Source organism: Pelobates fuscus, chromosome 4 (genome assembly GCF_036172605.1).
Source record: "Pelobates fuscus isolate aPelFus1 chromosome 4, aPelFus1.pri, whole genome shotgun sequence".
Taxonomy (NCBI): Eukaryota; Metazoa; Chordata; class Amphibia; order Anura; family Pelobatidae; genus Pelobates; species Pelobates fuscus.
The window spans coordinates 266771738-266795697 of NC_086320.1; the positions used below are offsets into that span (position 1 = coordinate 266771738).

At 42.7% G+C, this 23960-nt stretch overlaps 1 protein-coding gene across 1 annotated transcript in view; it reads left to right on the forward strand.

The window, feature by feature from the left end:
• The window catches only part of ULK4 (unc-51 like kinase 4), a 953247-nt gene that overhangs the window by 142509 nt on the left and 786778 nt on the right, over nt 1-23960 (forward strand). Inside the window, exon 17 of the mRNA XM_063452087.1 lies at nt 7219-7326. Coding sequence (XP_063308157.1) covers nt 7219-7326 — 108 coding nt within the window. The remainder of the gene's footprint in view (nt 1-7218; nt 7327-23960) is intronic.

A 23960-nucleotide genomic window follows, 5' to 3' on the forward strand; every position in this document is an offset into this window, starting at 1 on the left:
TCCTATGGCTTAATCCGCACACAAGCACACCACTGTACACACAACAACCCTCCTTTTCCGTCACAATCAGTCTGGCTGCAAAGTTAGGCCTGTCCTCATTCCCCTCTCTACTACTGTCCCTGGCTTACAACCCAGACTTTGAACCTGGTGAACTAACAAGAGGTCTAAAGTGTATCCTACCGCATCTTAAACATAGCCAAACATCTAATTCCTCTCTATTGGAAACGACTTGGCCCCACTGATGTCTCTCTGGTTTACCAAGATGGAGGAACTGAGGTTTCCTGAGGAGCTGTTGCATTCTACACAGGTTAGGTTACAGGCACATACGGATACGTAGTCTCCTGACTGCTTTCTCCGATGAATTTTACAACCAGTGTCTTGGGAGTGACTATTGGAGACCATAGGCTTGTATTGATGCTAACTATTGAATGTATATGCAATTTTATTCATAGTTCAATTGACTTGTGGCTCTCATGTTACGAGGGGCACACACATTCTGTACCTTGCTTGTCCTGCATTGTAAATGTTGATGACTAACACACTAAAAATAAATAAAAATCTATTTACTAAAAATAAAGAAATTGTGATGGCTAGACAACTGGGTCAGTGCATCTCCAAAACGGCAAGTCTTGTGGGGTGTTCCCGGTATGTAGTGGCTAGTACCTTCCAAAAGTGGTGCACACAGAAAAGCTAATTACAAAAATACATGTAAGAACACAGATTGCATTGCAGTTTGCTGTGTATGGTGCTCCGCAGCTGCAGACACGTGAGCGTGTCCATGTTGACCCCTGTCCTCTGCTGGAAGGCCCTTCAATGGGGACTTGGGCATCAGATTGGACCATGGTGCAATGGAAGAAAGATGCCTGGCCTGATGAATCAAGTTTTCTTTTATAATTACTTGATGGATAATTGCATGTATGTCGTTAACCTGGGGAAGAAGGCAGGCCAGAGTGTTATACCCTGGGAAACCTTGGCTCCTGGTATTCATGTGGATGTTACTTTGTCATGGACCTAGAGATTGTTGCAGAGCACATACACACTTTAATGGCAATGGTGCTCCCTAATGTAGGTGTCCTATTTCAACAGGATAAAAGCACCTTGCCACACTGTAAAATAATTTGTTCAGGAATGGTTTGAGACACATGACAGAGTTCAAGGTGTTGCCTTGGCCTCCAAATTTACCAGATCTCAATCTGTTTTAACATGTGTGGGATGTGCTGGAACAACAAATCTGATCCATAGAAACCCCACCTTGCAACTTGCAGCACTTAAAGGATCTGTTGCTAATGTCTTGTATATACGACAAGACATATTCAAAGGTCTTGTGAAGTCCATTCATCGATGCATCAGAGCTGTTGGCAGCACAATGTTGTGGCTGATCAGTTTGTGTGTGTGTGTTTGTGCATATGTATGTACATGAATGGAGGTGTGACTAGTGCTGTATAAACAAAGGTGTGTTTTTTTTTTTTGTTTTTTTTTAATTTTATATAATTCTTTACTTTTGTTATGCATGAAAGTATAACAGAATTACATGCAATGACCCTACAGCACATACAGGTACAAGATAAAACACATAACAGTTGGTAAGCATTAAAGAACACTGCACATTTTTTATGTTATCCTATTCAAGTTAAGCATGCACGTCTAACGTATTTACTGTAGATGAACTTGTAAACAAGGTGTACTAGACAGGATATGTTGTGTTGTCACTTACAAGGGAACATTAGAACTGGTGGTATATACATTGAATTGTGACATAGGTGTTATCTTAGCTAATTAACCCTGTGTGACAGAGGAACAATTCACCCGGGAGCCCCATGACCTACAGAAAGAGTATAGAAATGCCTGCAGAAGGAGTGTTAGAGCTCCCCTTGAAACTCATTGGAAAATCAGGTCTGCTTAAAGGACCACTATAGGCACCCAGACCACTTCAGCTTAATGAAGTGGTCTGGGTGCCAGGTCCATCTAGGATTAACCCTGCCTGCTGTAAACCTAGCAGTTTCAGAGAAACTGCTATGTTTACATATGGGTTAATCCAGCCTCTAGTGGCTGTCTCATTGACAGCTGCTAGAGGCGCTTCCGTGATTCTCACTGTGATTTTCACAGTGAGAAGACGCCAGCGTCCATAGGAAAGCACTGGCTGAAAGCGCGCGCGGCTCTGTGCATTCAGCCGGTGACATCCGAAGGAGGAGGAGAGTCCTCAGTGCTGAGGGAGCCTGGCGCTGGAGAAAGGTGAGTGTTTAACCCCTTCCTCCTCCCCCTTCAGCCCAGCGGGAGGGGGGTCATGAGGGTGGGGGCACCCTCAGGGCACTATAGAGCCAGGAAAACGAGTTTGTTTTCCTGGTACTATAGTGGTCCTTTAAGTGCCAGGGTAAGAGGCCTCTAATAGATCTGTGTCATGTCTGCCCTTGCCCTTCAAAGTAAAAAGTAAAGGAAACATAAAATAATAATGAAATGATTATGAATTAAATTATTATTAATAATGAAATAAAAATGGTAGTGTCTGTGGCAGGCTTGAGGGGACTGGGGTGTAGAGATGTCAGGTAGCTTTGCGGTGACTGCTAAATCCCGGTTGGATCCTTGTAGCTCACCATCCGTCCACGTTGTTTGGCGTAAATTTGCACTGCGGGACTCAGGAGCTTTGCACTTTGCTGTTGTTGTGTGGATTCATGCAGACCGCCGGCACCTCTTTCGGTAATGGGGTCTGCGATCCGCTATTTGTAATTCTCTGCTTCTGCCATGCTGTGGTGTATTGGTCTCCTCCACCTCTGTCCTCCTCCAACCTGAAGCTGGTCCCCCGTGTTTTATACTGGGGCTTTACGGGCGACCTCTTGGGTAAGTAATCATTCTGCCCATGTCGTGCAGAAGATTGCAACCGTTGAGAAAACAGCAGCCAAGCCTTGGCGAAGACTTTGTCTAGCTTAGAGGTAGGAGAGCACATGGCATCCACCATTTTAGTAGGGGCTCTGGTAGACTCCATCAGCATTTCCACAGCTTGTTGGCTTGTTGAGATGACCCTAAGGTGGGGACCAGGATGACCCCTGCCGGTGCAGAGAAGGGGAGGAAACTTGGTTGGCTGCCATGACTGCCATCTCATCTGCGCCATAACAGTCAGTAGGCTGGCAACAATGTTGTGCTGCATAAGGGCAAGAGGGTCTGCTTGTTTGGTATTGTATTCCACGGACAAGGATGCATGATAAAATGTCAATATAGCACTTATAGCTGCCAGTGTTGTTGATAATCTGTCTCGGTTCAGGAGGGCTACAGCCCTGTGCTTCCTTTCTGCTTGGCAGCCAAGCCTCGCCCCAATAAACAAAGTGATTTAACTTATAAATGTCAGAGAATTGAGCAGTGAGACTGCAGTGACGTGATCTATACATCAAAACTGCTTCATTAACCCCTTAACGCCGTTACGGCGTTCTATGCCGTCGCGGCTTTAAAGGGCTTTAAAGCCGTTGCGGCGGCATAGAACGCCGTAACGGCTGAAGCCCCCAGGAGGTAAGCTATACTTACCTCCGCCGCGATCCTCTTCTGGGGGTCTGCCTGAGAGCCCAGGCAGCCCCCCTCCGGCAAATGAGGCCCCCGGGGGCCATGTGATCGCTCTCAAAGAGCGATCACATGGCCCCCTATAGCTGGCTATGGATCTGCCAGCAGGGGGACTGTCTAAAATATTAGAGAGTCCCCCTGCTGGTAGGTAGTGTAAAAAAAAAATTAAATACACATGTTAAAATAAAATACAAGTATTTATATATATATAATATATGTATATATATTATATATAATATATATACATATTATATATATGTAACGTCATACGTAATGTATTTTAATATTAGTATATATATTAGTATTAAAATACACTTAGAATGACGTTACATATATAATATGTATATATATATTATATATATATAATAGATCTACATATATATTATATATATATACGTATAATTACAATAATAAATAAATAAAATAATAAAATAAATAAATAAAATATTGAAACAAAATTTAAAATAAATTATATATTCATATGTAATTTCATTCTAACTGTATTTTGTTATTAATATATATATATATTGGAAACAGAATACACTTAGAATGACATTCTATATATATCTATCTATATATAAAATACAAATAACCGCAAATATATATAGATAGATAAATACATATAATTACATGAAAGATTACATTAGTATACACGTAGAATTTAAATACCTATAAATGCATATATATTAAAATTCTACGTGTATATTTAAGTAATTTTTTAACATAATTATGTCATTTAATTAATTAAAATTTGATTGACATGCCTGACAACACAGGGAGAAAGTGCAGAGAATTTAATTCGCAAGCACTGTATTTGACCCTGTAACTCTCCAAGACACCATAAAACCTGTATATAGGGGGTACTGTTTTACTCGGGAGACTTCGCTGAACTCAAATATTAGTGTTTCAAACTGGTAAATTGTATTACAACGATGATATTTTAAGTAAAAGTGAAGTTTTTTGCATTTTTTACAAACAAACGGCACTTTTATGGACTATATTATTGTTGTAATATGTTTTACTGTTTTAAAACACTAATATTTGTGTTTAGTGAAGTCTCCCAAGAATAACAGTACCCCCCATGTACAGGTTTTATGGTGTTTTGGAAAGTTAGAGAGTCACATATAAGGCTCGCATTTCATTTTTTTGACATTGAAATTTGCCAGATTGGTTATGTTGCCTTTGAGACCGTATGGTAGCCCAGGAATAAGAATTACCCCCATGATGGCATACCATTTGCAAAAGTAGACAACCCAAGGTATTGCAAATGGGGTATGTCCAGTCATTTTTAGTAGCCACTTAGTCACAAACACTGGCCAAATATTAGTTTTTTGCTTTTTTCACACAGAAACAAATATGAACGCTAACTTTGGCCAGTGTTTGTGACTAAGTGGCTACTAAAAAAGACTAAACATACCCCACGTTCAATACCTTGGGTTGTCTACTTTTTCAAATGGTATGCCATTATGGGGGTAATTCTCATTCCTGGGCTACCACACCCAGTGGTGTATCCTGGTTTTGTGCTGCCCCAGGACAAAACTCAGGCACCCCCCCCCCCCCCCCCCCGCGCCACCCCCACCCAACCTTTACCCCGTCCCGCATTCTAAATACACACACACACATTCACTGACAGATACGCATACACTCGCTAACAGACACACTCACACTCAGTAACAGACACACTCACACTCAGTAACAGACACACTCACACTCAGTAACAGACACACTCACACTCAGTAACAGACACACTCACACTCAGTAACAGACACACTCACACTCAGTAACAGACACGCACTAACAGACACGCACTAACAGACACGCACTAACAGACACGCACTAACAGACACGCACTAACAGACACGCACTAACAGACACGCACTAACAGACACGCACTAACAGACACGCACTAACAGACACGCACTAACAGACACGCACTAACAGACACGCACTAACAGACACGCACTAACAGACACGCACTAACAGACACAAACTAGCAAACACACACACTCACTAACATACACACACACACATTCAGACACACACACACACACACACTCACAGGCAAACACACTAACAGACACACACACTAACAGACACACACACTAACAGACACACACACACACACACACTCACACTCACTAACAGACACACACACACACACACACACTCACTAACAGACACACACACACACTCACACTAACAGACACACTAACAGACACACACACACTCACTAACAGACACACACTCACTAACAGACACACACACACACTCACACTCACTAACAGACACAAACTCACACTCACTAACAGACACTCACACTCACTCACTCACTCACATTAACACTTTTTTTTATTTTTTTTTTACTTCAACCCCCCCCCAGCCTCCTTACCTTTGGGAATGCTGGGGGGGGGGCATCTTTTTCCCTGGTGGTCCAGTGGCTGCTGGGCGGTCGGGCGGCGCTCTTGGGCGGCTGGCGAGGGAGCACTTCATCTGAGCTGTCTGCTCAGCTCCCTCGCGCGCCGCACAGTGAGGCTGGGAGGCGGAGCCGGAATATGACGTCATATTCCGGCTCCCAGCCTCACTCTGCGGCGCGCGAGGGAGCTGAGCAGACAGCTCAGATGAAGTGCTCCCTCGCCAGCCGCCCAAGAGCGCCGCCCGACCGCCCAGCAGCAGCCCGGCATGTCTGTTAGCCGCAAGGCTAACAAGACATTTGCCTTGGGCACTTGGGGGGCGGCTTTTTTTGCCGCCCCCTAGAAAATGCCGCCCAAGGCAAATGCCTTGTTTGCCTCGCGGCTAATACGCCCCTGACCACACCGTCTCAAAGGTAACATTACTAATCTGGCAAATTTCAATTTGAAAATGGAATGTTCTATATTTGACCCTGTAACTTTCCAAAACACCATAAAACCTGTTAATGGGGGGTACTGTTGTACTCGTGAGACATCGCTGATTACAAATATGTGCATTTTGTTGCAGTAAAACCTAACAGTATTATGACATTTACAGCTAAAATGTGAGGCGGAACTACAAATTAAAAAAAAAAATTCTAATTTCTTAGTTTTTTTTTATTTTATTCATAATAAATTGTTTCATATATAAATATTTTATATGAAATGAAAGCCCTGTTTCTCCTGAACAAAATGATATATAATAAGTGTGGGTGCATTTAATATGAAAGAGGTGAATTACGGTTGAACAGACATGTAGCGCAAATTCCAGTTTTTGTTTACGTTTTGTTTTGATCAGAACGTGCACTATTGACTCCGTCCTGAAGGGGTTAAGCTAAATATGTTTTGGTGACTGTAGTGTTCCTTTAAAATCATTTGAGACCTCCTAATTTGGAACGAACCATGGGTCAGGCTTCTGGATTTTTGTCCATTCTCCTTGTCTCTTAAACTGTTTTGTTTTTGTTTGTTTTTTGGTTTAGTTAACCAAACTCCATAATGTCAAGAAAAGTCTTTATATATAGTATTTTCTATTTAACTATTCACATTTTTATAGATGTGGATTTTTCCTTTTTTTTTTTTTTTGTCCCAACCTGTATTGTTCTCTACAGGCATAGTTACAGAATGTACTTATGACTTTTTAAATTCCACAGTGTTGTGTTTTCCATTTAGATTAAATTGAATGCTATAGTTTTTTAATTTACACAAGCTTTTAATTTATCTGCAGGCAATCACCTTGCTGACTGAGCTGATTAGAGATAATTTCAGGAACAGCAAGTTAAAACAATGCCTCTTGCCATCCCTCGGAGAGCTTATTTATGCCATCGCTATTCAAGTGAGTATAATATTTTGTATTTTTGCCACATACTTGATTAATAGTGCAAATGTAAGTGCAGTTGCTTGCAAGCAGTTTGACATTAATGCAGGCGAAAGGTTGATTATTAATGTGGAATTAAAGTGAATGGAAACTATTCTGAAGTCAAGAAGAGCTTAGTATCCAATATAAATTCTGAGAATTATCTGTTGAAAGCTAACACTGCCAGCTAACACTGCAAGATGATTGCTTGGAGTATAATGTTTCTTAAAAGAGCTATGTATGTTAAGTGTGCCATAAATGCTCTATACATAAAAAAATAAAAATACAAACTCTGTTGGGAATTTTAATCATTACAGTTTTTGGAAGACCCTGTTTCTACTCAAATTGGAGTCAAATTCCTGGCATAGTCAAGGCACACATTGCATTGGAGGAAGAGAACTGGAAAGAAATAGGGGCTATTTATCAACTTGTTCTGTGGCGTGATGGTTTAATTTCATCATTGTTTTGATCATATTTTTAAAGGTGATCTAAAAAGTGATGATTGTCTTGATAGTAAATTATGCCAGTTTTCTCAGAAAATTTGTTTTGGAAGACCAGCAAGTTTAGAGGGAAGGAATAAAGAGAAACAGAGCACTTATATGTTAAAACAAAAGAAACAACAGATGAAGAGACCTGACAGATTTATTAAATTGTGCCAAATATTCAATGAAACTTAGACGTAAAAGTGATGGTGACATTTTGATAAATCTCCCACGTGGTTTCAACTTTCCCACATTTTATGGTGTTTCATTTGGCCAACAAATAACTCTTTATTAATATAAATAGTTGTGTGGGGGGGTTCTGTATGCTGACTGACCTGCTCCGCCCACACTCCTCCCCCACCGTCAGCCTGCGGGGGAGACCTAATGGACATGCGCAGCAATGGCCGTTTGCGCATTTGACATACCCATAGGAAAGCATTATTCAATGTTTTCCTACAAGGAAAATCTGATGCTGGAGGTGTGTGAGGGCGTCCAGCGTCAGATAACGGACCAAAAGTCTGTTGGGATTCCGGAAGCGCCAGACAGCCGCTTGGGGCAGACTGAGAGCTGCAATGTAAGCATTGCAGTTCTATGGAACGGCAATGTTTAACATTGCAGCACTAAGTGCAAAAGGGACACAAGTTGAAGTTGTCTGGGTGCCTACAGTGTCCCTTTAACTGATGCTGGACATTTCACGCTCTGCATGAAGGCATCCAACGTCCGTAAAATCCCTATAGGAAAGCATATGCATTCCTTCTGCATGAACAGCTATCACACCTGGACGGACGTTTCTTGATTTTGCTGTATGCAATAAAGAAGATGCCCTGTACATTTGTTTATCTATACACTCCTAATGCTCACCTCAGAGCATTTTTTGGAAGCTATCTTGGCAAGGAAAGAGACAGTCAGGCATTAGGTGACTTTAATCATATATTTGACTTGTGCGTAAATACATTAGCCAATCCGTCGACACTGAGCTGTAAAACATTAAATGCATGGTGTAGATTGATTGGTAAAGTGTTGTCATTGCATGATTTATGATATCTGTAGGACACTCTATCCTCGACAGAGAATACACTTATTATTGAACAGTACACAACTCTTACTCAAGGATTGATGGATTTCCCACCATGGGCTTGGGGAACAATTTTTGGAGTGTATCATTGATATGGCAGCATGGTCTGACCACGCCCCAGTGGTGATAACTATGAAAGACAGGTTCAAGTATAAAGGAAGAGCCTCCGGAAACATGAGTCGCTATGATGACAAACCAAGACTTTCTAGAAAAACTTGAAACAGAGTTGCATGCTTATTTATATTGTTGTTCAACCCCAGACCTCCACCTCATGGTTAGTCCATAAAACCTTGGTGTATGGACTTCTGATTCAACAGGCATCTGCACTAAACACAATTCTTAACATGGAAGTGACAGCTGTATGATGTGTCCAGATGCAACCACATTATGCCATTGCCAAATTAAGGATCTGACATCTGAATTAATTTGTAGCGTGTGTCCTTTCAATGTATATATATAATATAAAAATAATAATAATAAAAAAAAAAAAGAAAACAATAGATAAAACGCACCAGTCCACAATGGAATTGAGTAGTCTCTGGTTTTAGTTCCTCACTTTACGTGTTTCCTTGAGGCTTTCTCAAAAGTGAATGACTCATAACTCTGGCGTTGCACCGGAAGTGACACAATGATTGTATAAATTGGCTCCTGTTGATGATGTAGAGGAATGCTGTCCGCTACCAGAAAGTGACGTCGGCAGAAAGTTCATAAGCCGCCATGTTGACTAAGGGTGCCCAGTCATAATAACCATGCATATGGTATGGGAAACAGGAAGAAATTAAGTACTTCATAGATAACATACTTAATTTAGTAAATTATATATTATTTTTTTCCTTAAAAGAACACTATAGGGTCAAGGACATAAACATGTATTCCTGACCCTATAGTGTTAAAACCACCATTTAGGTGGCTTGTATCCTCCCCTTATTTAGCCCCCTTAAAAGGTAAGAAAACTTACCTCATCTTCAAAGCCTCGCGGGTCCAGATCTGCATCCTTGCTGACATCAGAATTAATGATTTTTAGCCAATCCAAATTTTTTCCATAGGAAAGTCATTTGATGGGCTGAAATCGGCAAGGAGGCGGGATGGGGACGTGGCCAAACACCGGCTTGGCCAATCAGAATCTCCTCATAGAGATGCTTAGAATTAATGCATCTCCATGCAGAGCGCAGTGAGGAGTGGCCACTGGAGGGGAATCTATTTTCTCTGAAAAGACAGTGTTTACATGAAAATGCCTGCAGGAATTGATTATACTCACCAGAGCAACTACATTAAGCTGTAGTTGTTCTGGTGACTATAGTGTCTCCTTAAATATTGATAAGACCAAAGTATCAAACAATCTACTCGCTGCAAAATCTCATGGTCCCTAATCTGTCCTAATTCTCATTGACCTTCCTGCTGCTTATGATACTGTTGATCATCAACCGCTTCTTCTCATCCTCCGTAATCTTGTTCTACGAGATATTGCTCCCTCCTGGTGCTTCTCCTACCTCACCCAGCGCTCGTTTAGTGTTTCTTTATCTGGCTCTGCCTCTTCCTCCCAACCTCTCTCTGTTGGTGTCCCTCAAGGTTCAGTCGTTGGTCTCCTACTGTTCTCGATCTACACTGCCTCCTTTGGGAAACGCATCACCTCCTTTGGCTTCCAATATCACTTCTATGCGGATGACACACAAATCTATCTGTTCTCCCCTGATCTCTCCCGTCCCCTTTTGACTAGTGTCTCTGACTGTCTATCTGCTATTTCTAACTGGATGGCTGCCCACTTCCTTAAGCTCAACTGAACCAAAACAGAACTTCTGTTCTTTCCTCCCTCAAGTGTTGCTACTCCCATTTCTGTCTCCCTCCACGTTAGTGGTGCTAACATCAGCTGCACCACGCAGGCTCGCTGTCTAGGTGTTCTCTTTGACTCTGACCTCTCCTTCACCCCCAATGCCCAGTCGATTGCCAAATCCTGCCGCTTCCATCTTAGAAACATTGCGCTCATCTGCCCCTACTTAACACCAGATGCATTAAGGTGATGGTCCATGCCACTGTTCTCTCTCGCCTTGACTACTGCAATCCGCTTCTTAGTGGTCTTACATGTTTCCAAATTGCCCCATTGCAGTCTATAATAAATGCGGCGGCAAGGCTCATCTTCCTGTCCGCCCGCACCTCTCACTCCACACCCTTCTGTCAGCTCCTGCATTTGCTTCCCGTAAGATATAGGGCTCAATATAAAATTCTAGATCTTGCTTTCAAATCTCTACATAATACTCCCATCTATCTATCCTCCCTAATTCACACATATGTCCCATCTAGGCCCCTACGCTCTGCCGAAGACCTGTGTCTATACTCTGTCCGTACTCCCACCTCTGATGCTCGCCTTCAAGACTTCTCTAGGGCTGCACCGTTCCTGTGGAACTTCCTTCCCTTTTCAATTAGATGCACACCTAGTCTCCACTCCTTAAAAAAAATTGTAAAAAAATTTAAAACTCACTTTTTCACAAAAGCATATCAATTAAACTGTTAATGGCTCCAAAACCCCACACTAAGTCTTCATTGAATACTATTCTACCAATCTACTCCCCTAATACTTCCTTTACCTTTTGTGTCACTTTACCGTATTCCCTCTAGCATGTAAGCTCTTTAAGCAGGACTCTCAACCCCTCTATTTCTGTGCGTCAAACTTGGTTTGGTTACAATTAAATGTTTGTTAGTCCACCCATTGTAAAGCACTACGGAATTTGTTGGCGCTATATAAATATAATAATAATAAGACTATACAGCTTCTGCAAATGTCATTTTAGGACTACAGACCTTTAAAAGTTAAATAATATTAAGAAACTGTAATTGTAACACTGTACTTTAAAGTACCACCCTAATGTTGATTTTTTGGGATTTTAAATGTGTTAATTTGTTTAATAGTATCTGTTTCATTCTCCGATCAAATCAATCTTAATGCTGTCACAATGCTACTGTTCTGCAAATAGTATTTTATTTCATGTAAATAGTAGAAATTGTATTTCTAAGCAAAGTATACACATATGTAGTAAGGCCTTTTGGCCTGTGTTTGTGGGAGGGGCGTATGACACACCCCTTCCCTACTTAAGGGGACACCCCTTACCTGGCTCCATACCTTCGTGGTCAGCGTTGCATCCTGAATCCACTTCCGGTTCACGGGCGGCGCCATCTTGCTTTCGGAAACTCCGCGTTTTTCTTCGGTGTCAGCTGTGTCCAGGAACTCCTTACAGATCTTTCCACGGCCAGCCACGCACAAAAAACCCGGTCTTCTTCGCTGATCGAGTCCTCAGGACTTCTCAAACGTAAGTCCGTCGCCCGGATCACTTCCCACGGCGTCGCAATAATTTTCAGCCTTACTTTACGGCCACACGCTTTACGGCCAAAGTCTCAGGCAAATTAACCCTCTGGTTTCCGGAAACCAAGTACTAAGTATGTAGCATTCTTATGCTTTACTTTTTCCCTCCTTTATTTCAGTTTGTTTCTATATGATAAGTTTTTAGTACCTGATAGTAGGATTATTCATTTTTAATGCAGATTATAGTTCATTAAATACCAGTCTGTTTTATATACATATAACGATTATAGCATGTATTTCATAATTTATGCTGTCACATTAATTATACCTAGGTTAGGGCTCATGTATTATTAGTTCAGGATATATTATCCTGGTATACATATACATAGTTTTGCTTGAACAACTTTACTTTTTGTGTACCTTCCATTTGCACTTAGGAAATTTGTTTTAAACAAACGTTTTTTTTTTTTTTTTTTCCTCCCTGTTTAAACACACCATGTACACTTTTCATTACATGGCACGTGTCATATGCTGACTTTTCTTTATGTACTCAAATTACATACACAAGAACTCAGATAATTAATCAGGAATAGGTATAATGTATATATATGTGATTAGGTTTTCTCTAATTTATTTGTGTATATTACGTTGTCACTACCATGTACACCCGATTACATGGCACGTACATTTCCTGACCTTTCTGCATATACTCAAACGATATATCGTGTATACAGAACACGGTCCCAACATCTCACACTTTCAGGATTGAATCACACTTTTGGTTTAACCTCTCATACGTCAACTTTTTCTGCATATGGTCAATTTTCATATTTTAACTCATACTCCATGCACTATGATTACTACAGTAGCACGGCCATATATATATTTTAAATTTGGTCACCATGTATACACATTATACGTAGCCACTACAAGCTAATCCTGCGTTACGGTTTTTCTCCATAACAAATCAGGCGGGGTACTTCCTTACTCTAATTGTTCCCCTTCAACACATACGGTTAATAAAATCAACCACAGCATATCTAGTCTAAGTTAGTATCACAGGATCCATTTCTCATACCATCATATCTATTTCTACCCTTTTAGGTTTATCCAGGTTTTCTATACCTTAAGCACCATATACGTATACATACTATCAGGTACGTAAGCCTGCTCACGTGTCACATACGTTCTCCCTAAATAGGACATAGAGTACTGGCAAGTTAGGGGTATAGGCCCAAATAGGTATCTCCCCTCTTGGCATACCGCCTATAGTTTAGAGGTCCGCGAGGCCAACACCCCGCCTCAAACGTTTCGGAGGCAAACACCCCTCGAGCCACACGTTAGTTAGCCGCCTCGCAAAGTTTAGAGAGGGCGTCACCTGTCACTCCCTTCCCCTGTTTTTCTTTTATTGTCATCGAGAGGCCTACAAATTCCTGCCACTACATGGGTGGCCTCAATATTCCCTCGCGCCAACGCATAGATAGAGCCTCTCATAGCCACTTGGCAAATAGCAGGTCCTCACCTGTCACCAAAGGACAAGATTAATTTTTTCGCCTCACACGGCATAATTAGCCCGCCAGTACATCCCCTGGGTTTCAACACTAACGGTATATTTTCTCATCTAGTATGTCTCAAGAAGGGGTAGAGGATTTCTCCATCCCGAGCACTCCGGCTAGACCAAACTCCCCACCACCGGAAGAAGACATGGCTAGTCCTGCATCATTCAGGTCCTGGACAATCCCTCGCATAACTAGCGAACTCAGGAGGCGACACATTCCTTTCCCCGCTACTGCCAGGAAAGCGGAACTATACAAACTGTTGCACACCTCAACTGATAACTCTGATGCAGGGGAAGGGACTAGCCAGTCTAACCCGACAGATATACATGGCATGCTTACATCCCTCATGTCATCCATGGGCAAGGTAAACTCCAGGCTGGAGAAACTGGAATCGGTCATCACAGCCCTTACCTTGGCTGGGTCAGCCACTGTGACCCCTCCGCCACTGGTCGAGTTGCCACTAGTTTCTCCAGCCACCACCTCTGACGAGCAGGAGGTTAACCCTGCCCATATGATACCTGAGCACCTTAAGAAAGACATCCTGGAAGGTAAAGATGTCAACTTAGCTGCACTACTAATTGCCTCCCAGGATGTGGTGGAGCATAAAACTGGCTTTTGTTGGCTTTTGGCATCTACCGGGATGTCATATGTGCCGTTTACCCACACAGGCGTGAGGAATTTGACATGTATATGCACAAGCTGGTGGACCTGGGCAATAAATATGGTGGATCGGCATTCTACGATTACCATAGATCTTTTTCTGCAAAAGTGTCAGGCGCCTTCTCACAGTACGGGACAAGGTCCAACTGGAGTAAGATAGACACAGTGATTTTCTGCAGACACTTTGCAGGGCTAAGGACGCCGGCTTGTGCATACTGCTCCTCCATGTCTCATTCGGCAAATTTTTGTCCCACCACTGCTAACGAGCATACCCACGTGCAAGGACCTAGCTCCGCTGGTCCTACGGAGAAAATAGCTAAAGACAAACTGGGTAGACCTATCAAGTTTCTGGGCAAATCCCAGATATGTAATAACTTTAATGTTGGTACATGTAATTACAGCGGTTGTCGTTTATTGCATATATGCTCAAAATGTTTCAGGGCACATGCAAAAATCATGTGTCCCAATAAAATGTATCCCAAACAGTACCTAACGTCTATCAACATATCCCTACTTGCGACATTTCTGTCACAGCATCCATCTACACATTTAGTAGATTTCATAATCTCTGGTCTATCAGAAGGATTCCACACAGGTATCATACATATGCCTTCAGGAATCCTGGAATGTCCAAATCTACAATCCGCCCAACACAACCCTACAGCTGTTGACACACTCATAGCTAAAGAAGTGTCAGAAGGTTTCTTATTGGGACCTTTTCAATCCCCTCCTTTCACTACATGGAGGACAAACCCTATTGGGGTTGTCACAGGAAAATCTTCCAACAAGCAGAGACTTATTATCGATTTGTCGGCACCACACACCTCTACCACTCCTAGCCTCAACTCCCTAATACCATCGGAGGAATTCTCCCTGCAATATTCCACTATAGACCACGCCATTACGGCTATCTTACAGGCAGGAGTCGGTGCATGGCTCAGTAAGACCGACATAACAAATGCATTCAAACTACTACCAATCCACCCCACACTGTGGCACCTACATGGCATCAAGTGGGAAGGGAACTACTACTTTTTCTCACGACTAACTTTTGGTTCTAAAAGTAGTCCAGCCATATTTGACACATTTGCCGAAATCCTATGCTGGTTACTACTCAATATATCCAGATGCCCTACAGTCATACATTATCTGGACGATTTCCTAATGGTCGAGGAGAATTCTTCCCCTCCCAGTAGCCTCAAAGAAACTGTCAGCCTATTCAACCAGTTGGGGGTCCCAGTCTCCCCTACCAAGACCGAAGGCCCAGATACCATCATCACTTTCCTGGGCATCATGCTAGACTCAGCCAACATGCAAGCTAGCCTACCACGCACCAAGGTAGAAAACATCCTGACAAACATCAACCTCTATATACAACTACGCACTTGCAACCGCAAAGAATTACAATCTTTACTGGGGTCACTCAATTTTGCCATGCGTATTATACCTCAAGGCCGTGCTTTCATATCACGTCTCCTCAGCATGTTCCCACGGTTTCTACATGATGCACACAGATTAACCCTAGATACCCAAGCCACGGCAGACCTTCTCATGTGGAGAAACTTTTTAAACTCCTGGAACGGAAAAAGCATGTTCCTCCCTCAATTGTCTGACACTTCTCCTACTGTTTGGACAGACGCGGCGTCTACCACAGGTTTTGCAGCGATTTTTGGGAACGAATGGCTTTGGGGTAGCTGGCCTTCAGAGGTGCAGGACCTGGAGTGTTTTTTCTCTACCTCAGCTCTTTTCGAGATATATCCCATTGTGGCGGCTGCCGTGGCATGGGGACATCTATGGACAGGTTCATCAGTCAGGTGTTACTCAGACAAACCAAGCAACCTGTTCCATTATCAACAAAGGTCACTCCAACTCCCTTACTATCATGAGATTTTTGAGGAAACTCACTTGGTTGGCAGCATGTCATAATTTTTTCTTGCATTGTGTTCATATTCCAGGTATTTGTAACGAGGCAGCTGATAATTTGTCTCGTTTTAAATTCCAGGCCTTTCATCAACTTCTCCCATCAGCCGCGCTCACAGCCACGGCCACTCCACTGTTCCATCAGCTAACAATGGACTAGACGTTATCATGCAACATTGCAGAACTTTGTCCCAACTAGCTCTATCTACAAATACCAGGAAAACCTACAACAGAGCTTTCAGTTTATTCAAAAGATTCCTTTTGGAACACAACATATTACAACCATTCATCATGACATCTTTTTTAGGTTTTGCCTCTTTTTGCCACATCAAACTCAAACTTTCTTACAACACAATCAAACTATATCTTACAGGCATCCAACATCACATGCTGACCTTACAACCCAACAACTCAAGTTTCATGTCATCATACCAAATCAAGAACATCCTTAGGGGTATACAAAGATCCGAACCCCCGCATACAGCACAGAGGCTTCCTATAGATTTTCATATCCTTAAGAAATTATCACAACTACTAGATCTAAAACCCTTCTCCTTCAACACAACTCTAGTCATCAAAACCGCTATTTACGTGGCTTTTTATGGGTTTCTGAGACCTAGAGAGTTTACCGCCATCAATACAACACAATCCACTCACCTACTGCTTCATTCGCACTTAACCAAACACACTATTATATCCTGACACTACCTCATTCCAAAAACAGTCAACACGCTCCACCCGTAGAGGTTAAATACTATCCGACTCACAACAGATGGTGCCCCGTCCAAATACTGGACTCTTATACAGAGAGTCTCAAGGCACCACCATCACAACCACTTTTTGTTCTACGAGGTTCAGTTCTCACTACTACCAACTTCATGACCCACGTTAGGTCATTACTAACACAGCTGGGACTCAAGCCAGCTAACTATTCAGGCCACTCCTTCCGCATAGGAGCGGCCTCCACAGCCTCCAGTGTTAACATACCGGTTCATGTTATCAAGACACTGGGGCGATGGAAATCATCCGCTTACACACGATACATTCCTAACCCTGTACAAGAAGTAAGAAATGCTTTTCAGAACATGTCTTGTTAAAAGTATGTATATTGGTAGTTTGTATTAAATATTGAAATTTATATTTTTGCCCTCTTTATTTTCAGGCCTACCTCATCGTCGGTTTCGGGACACCACAACCGACTTGCTACTTTTATACCATCCTACACTTATTAGGTCTTATTTCTCTTTGCCATCATGAGCCCTTCACACAAGTAGTAAGGCCTTTTGGCCTGTGTTTGTGGGAGGGGCGTATGACACACCCCTTCCCTACTTAAGGGACACCCCTTACCTGGCTCCATACCTTCGAGGTCAGCGTTGCATCACCCTCCCACCCACACCTCTTTATCAACTCCTTTTTCTTACATTTCTTCTTGGTGGGCCCTCTTTATTTTCAGGCCTACCTCATCGTCGGTTTCGGCACACCACAACCGACTTGCTACTTTTATACCATCCTACACTTATTAGGTCTTATTTCTCTTTGCCATCATGAGCCCTTCACACAAATATATATATATATAGCTTTCTTGCATCGTCTAATTTTATTTATTTGAGTTGACCATACATCTTTTTAAAACTGAGCAAAGAGTAGATTCAAACTCCTGTGTCAGCACTTTTTTTAAAGGGATACTATAGTCACCAGAACAACTATAGCTTAATGTTGTTGTTCTGGTGAGTATAATCATTGCCTTCAGGCATTTTTATGTCAACACTGCCTAGGCAAGCCACCTAAATGGTGGATTAAAAACTATAGGGTTAGCACTTTACCGACCATAAACAATTTCCATTAGTCAACCGGCACTTTAAAAGATACTACCTGGCTAACTCGCCGGAACCGAAAACGAAAGAAGTTGCAATATTACTGCAAAACTCCTGCCCACTGGATGATCTACAAACCCTCAAAGACCCCTCAGGGAGATTCCTCTTCCTTACAGGGCACATGGGAACAACCTCACTAACAATTTGCTCCATATACGCTCCTACCATCCCAGACGCCTCCTTCTGGCGCGCATTCAAGACCCACCTCACCAGCCTATCAGGCAAACACCTAATCATCGATGGTGACTTAAACGCGACTCAAACGCCCGCCACGGACCGCAGAACATACGCCGGTGGCACACCAGCCCCAACTAGAAATTACAAACTATACGCGGACTTCATAACCGACACACACCTACTGGACGCCTGGAGAATCCAGCACCCATCTTCTAATGACTTCACCTTCTACTCCCATACACATAGGTCCTACTCACGCATTGACAGCTTCCTTGTCTCCCCAGCGGTCCAACCCTGGACCACCCATACGCACATAGGAAACATTGCGTGGTCCGACCACGCAGAAGTCGCACTGACAGTACAAATTCCACTACTGGCACGCCCATGGCGATGGAGGCTAAACCCGTGGATCCTAAAATATATGGCAACGGTCCACACTATGACTGAGAACCTCAAAACCACCGACGACATTGCGCCGACAATTGTATCGGCAGCTCAGAAAGCGACAATCAGAGGCAACCTCATAGCAATAGCCACGGCCCTCAAAAAGCAACGACTTCTGAAACTCATGGACGCCATGACTAACTTAAGGCTCGAAACACTCCACAAACAAAACCCATCAGACACGCTCCTTACGAAGCTCAAGACCACACGGGAACTCCTCAAACAACTCTCCGCGGCAGACGTGGCAAGAAACCTCATGTGGTCCAAGCAACGATTTTATGAGAAGGGTAACAAAGCGGACTCACTCTTAGCACGCTGTCTCAAAAAAAGACAGGACAAGAAAATCTCGAAAATCCGAACTAGAACCGGAGAGACGACGACAAACCCAGAAGCAATAGCCCACGAATTCCTCCAATACTATACCAACCTATACATCCACACTGGCCCGACACCCACGGGAGACAAAGATCAGACGGAAACCATCTCTTCCTTCCTGCGGCCCCTCAACCTACCCTCCCTATCCAACAGGGCGCAAGCCATGTTGGAAACACCCATCAAGGCCGAAGAAATCGCCCTGGTCCTCAAGGCACTAAAACCCAGGAAAAGCCCGTTGTCACGACAGTGACCCCTTCACGCAGAGTGTAACCTAACTATAGAACGTATACCGGACCTTAGAATGGCCGGGCTCACGTTAGAGTAGTCAAATGGGATAGCCAGAGGTCAAGGGATGACAGAAGACGGAATAACGATTAACAAGCCAAAGTACAGGGAACCAGAGAGTAGAATAGTCAAATAGAGTAGCCAGAAGTCAAATACCAGGAGAGAATACCAATAAACATAAAGAGCACTAAGGGAACCAGCAAGAACCACACTAGGGCGTCTTACTGCTGTCAAGACAGCCCTTTTATAGTGTGGTGTGTTTTGCTTTAAAACCACGCCCCCAAAAGGTCCGGGTGCGTGGTTGCGTCATGATCCTGTCGGCTTCCAGCCGACGGCAGTGGCGCGCATGCGCCGAAGTTAGAAATTCCGCTCTGAGTGAGCGGCCGGCGTCAGAGGTGCCGTGCCGCTCAGTGAAGGAGGATGCTGTACTGCGTGGGTCCGAGGTTGACAGGTAAGGTATCGTGACAGTACCCCCCCCCACAAGGACCGCCCCCAGGGCGGTTAGAACGCCTCCTTTCAAATAAACGAATCAGACGGGGGGCGTGCACATCAGAAGCGTCCACCCACGAACGATCCTCAGGTCCATAACCCTTCCAGTCTAAAAGGTATTGAAGTTTACCCCTAGAAAAACGAGAATCCAAAATAGACCTCACCTCATATTCGTTTTGTCCCTCCACAACTTCAGGAAGAGGAGGAGGGGTATTACGAGTAAACCGATTACAAATTAATGGTTTGAGAAGTGAGACATGGAACGAATTCGGTATTTTCATATTAGAGGGCAAACGAAGACTGTAACAAACAGGGTTGATACGTTTGAGAACCTGAAATGGACCAATGAATCTGGGAGCGAATTTCATAGATGGGACCTTAAGTCTAATGTTACGGGTACTTAACCACACTTTATCCCCGATCATGAACGTGGGAGCAGGTTTCCGATGCCTATCCGCATTGGCTTTGTACACACTAGCCCTTTGAGTCAATATTTGTTTAACCCCTAACCAAGTCTCCCTCATGTTCCTAACGGTGTCATCTACACTTGGCACTCCGGTAGAATGAATGGAACTCGGTAAAGTTGTAGGATTAAACCCATAATTAATAAAAAACGGGCTGTGTAAAGTGGATTCATGGATATGATGATTGTGAGCAAATTCTGCCCATGGTAACAGGTCCGCCCAGTCATCTTGATGAACCGAAGTGAAACAACGGATGTATTGTTCCAGGCATTGGTTCATCCTTTCTGTAACCCCATTAGATTGGGGATGATAAGAAGAGGAAAGATTAAGGTTGATACCTAACTGTCCACAAAATGATTTCCAGAAACGAGAAATAAATTGAGGCCCTCTATCAGAGACAATATCTTGGGGTACTCCATGTAAACGGACCACTTCTTTTATAAATATATACGCCAGTTCAGATGATGTAGGTAATTTATAAAGAGGAACCAAATGAGACATCTTGGAGAATCTGTCAATTATCGTTAATACGACAGTGTAGTTCTTAGAAGGGGGTAGGTCTACTACGAAATCCATAGCAATACTTGACCATGGAGTCTCTGGAATAGGTAAGGGCATGAGGAGTCCTATAGGACGACCCTTAGGCGATTTTGTAGTGGAACAAATATTACAAGCAAGGACAAACTCACGCACATCTTTTTTGTAGGAAGGCCACCAGAACCGTTCCGCCAGCAATGATGTGGTTTTATGTATCCCTTGATGCCCTGCCATTTTGGAGTCATGCATGAGGGATAACACTTTATTCCGATAGGTTAATGGCACATATAGTTTTCCTTGAGGAACAGTCAAGGTAGTACGATCTTGGAATGTAGAGATCTCCTCTATTAATCCCGATGAGACTTTAGCAAAGACAGTTGCTACAATACGATTATGAGGGATTAAAGAGGACATAACTTCATTGGAGGAAGTAACAGGTTCATATTGGCGGGATAGAGCATCCGCCTTAGTATTTTTTGACCCTGGCCTGTATGTAACAACATAATTGAAACGATTGAGGTATAAAGACCAACGTACTTGTCTGTCAGACATTTTCTTGGCTTCACTGAAGTAAGAGAGGTTTTTATGATCTGTAAAAATGGTAACAGGGATGGGTGACCCTTCAAGCAAGTATCGCCATTCTTTAAGGGCAGAAATAATTGCCAACAACTCTCTCTCCCCTATATCGTATCTCCTCTCAGTTTCCGTTAATTTTTTTGAAAAAAACCCACAAGGATGCAATGGTTGATCATCCGAAGGTCTTTGAGATAGTATTGCTCCTATCCCTGACTCGGATGCATCTACTTCCAGTATGAAAGGACGAGAAGGATCAGGGTGTCTTAATACTGGTGCTGAGGAAAAGGCTTCTTTCAATAAATCAAAAGCTCTTTTAGCTTCGGTACACCATTCCCTGTGATTTCTTCCCTTCTTAGTCATAGCAGTAATAGGGGCTGTTATAGAAGAGAATCCTTTTATGAATTTTCTATAGTAATTGGCAAACCCCAGGAAGCGTTGGATTGCTTTGAGTCCAACTGGTAAGGGCCATTGCTGAATGGCTTCTAACTTTTTCGGCTCCATTTGGAAACCCGTACTAGAAATGATATATCCCAGGAAATGCACTTCTTCCTTGTGGAACAAACATTTCTCCAATTTACAATAGAGACCATTCTCTAATAACCTTGAAAGAACCAATCTGACATGTTCATAGTGTTCGTTTATGTTTTTTGAATAAATCAGGATATCATCCAAATATACGATTACAAACATTTGTAAAAAGTCTCGCAACACATCATTGATGAAGTCCTGAAAGACTGCTGGGGCGTTGCATAAGCCGAAGGGCATAACTCGATACTCATAATGACCATAACGAGTATTAAAAGCAGTTTTCCATTAATGCCCTTCTTTTATTCTGATTAAATTATATGCTCCCCGCAAATCTAGTTTAGAAAAGACAGTAGCTCCTTTTAACCTGTCAAATAGTTCAGTCACTAAGGGAATAGGATAAGCATTACGGATAGTAATCTTATTCAACCCTCTGTAATCAATACAGGGTCTTAAATCCCCTTCTTTCTTAGATACAAAGAAAAACCCCGCACCCGCGGGCGATGAGGATTTAGTGATAAACCCTTTCTTTAAATTCTCGGCAATGTACTCCTCTAATACTTTATTCTCGGCCATCGACAGGGGATAAACCGTACCTCTAGGAGGCATAGTACCAGGCAACAATTCAATAGGACAATCATAGGGACGATGGGGAGGTAATTTTTCTGCCTCTTTAGGTTCAAAGACATCTTTAAGGTCAATATATTGGTTGGGTATTTGGGTAGTCAATGGTTCCATAGTAGGTATATTGATTAAGCCTACTGGTTTAATCGGAGTAATGCATTTACTGTGACAAGAATCTCCCCACTTAATGATCTCCTTCTTTTCCCAGTCAATCGACGGATTATGCTGGACTAACCAAGGAAACCCAAGTATTACAGGAAAAATAGGAGATGTTATCTGTTGCAGAATGATAACCTCCCTATGAAGAAGACCTGTAGATAATACTAGAGGAATGGTCTCCTGGGTAATAAGAGGTATCGATAATGGTCTACCATCTATGGCCTCAACGGCCAAGGGTGCCGATCTTTTTTGGAATGGAAGGGTATTTTTCTGCCCGAATGAGAGATCTACAAAATTCTCAGCAGCCCCAGAATCAATTAAAGCAAGGGTGGATATTTTCTTTCCCTCCCATTCTAAAGTAATAGGTAGAAGAAGCCTGAGATCTTTTTTATCATTGAAGGAGGACATACACATAACACCCAAGGCCTGTCCCCCTTGTGAACTTAGGTGCGAGAGTTTTCCGGCCGGTTAGGACAATTCACTCGTGTATGTCCCTTCCTGCCACAATACAAACATAAACCTTCCCTCCAACGGTATTGTCTCTCTGTCTCAGACAATCTTGTAGCCCCTAATTGCATGGGTTCTGGAGGGGTTTCGGACGAGGGATAGGTTAGAGCAAGACGTTCCGGTACTCTCCTAGGTCTCTCTCTGGTGTTCTGCCTGTACCTAAGACGTTCGTCAATATGAGCTAAATATGTTATTAGCTCCTCTAGAGTATCTGGTAAATCTCTTGTGGCCACTTCATCTAGGATTCTATCAGATACTCCATTCAGGAACACATCTACGAATGCTTGTTCGTTCCATCTGACTTCTGCAGCTAAAGTACGGAATTCCAAGGCATAATCTACTAGAGAACGGGTATTTTGTCTTAAACGCAATAAGGATTTGGCAGCGTTAGTCTTTCTGCCTGGGGTATCAAAAGTTCTCCTGAAAGCTGCAACAAAGTTAGTGTAATTAAAGACTATGGGGTTGTCATTCTCCCACAAGGGATTAGCCCAGGTTAAAGCCTTATCTACTAACAGGGTTATAATATACCTAATTTTAGCTCTATCGGTAGGGTAAGCTCTAGGATGGAGTTCAAAATATATGCTTA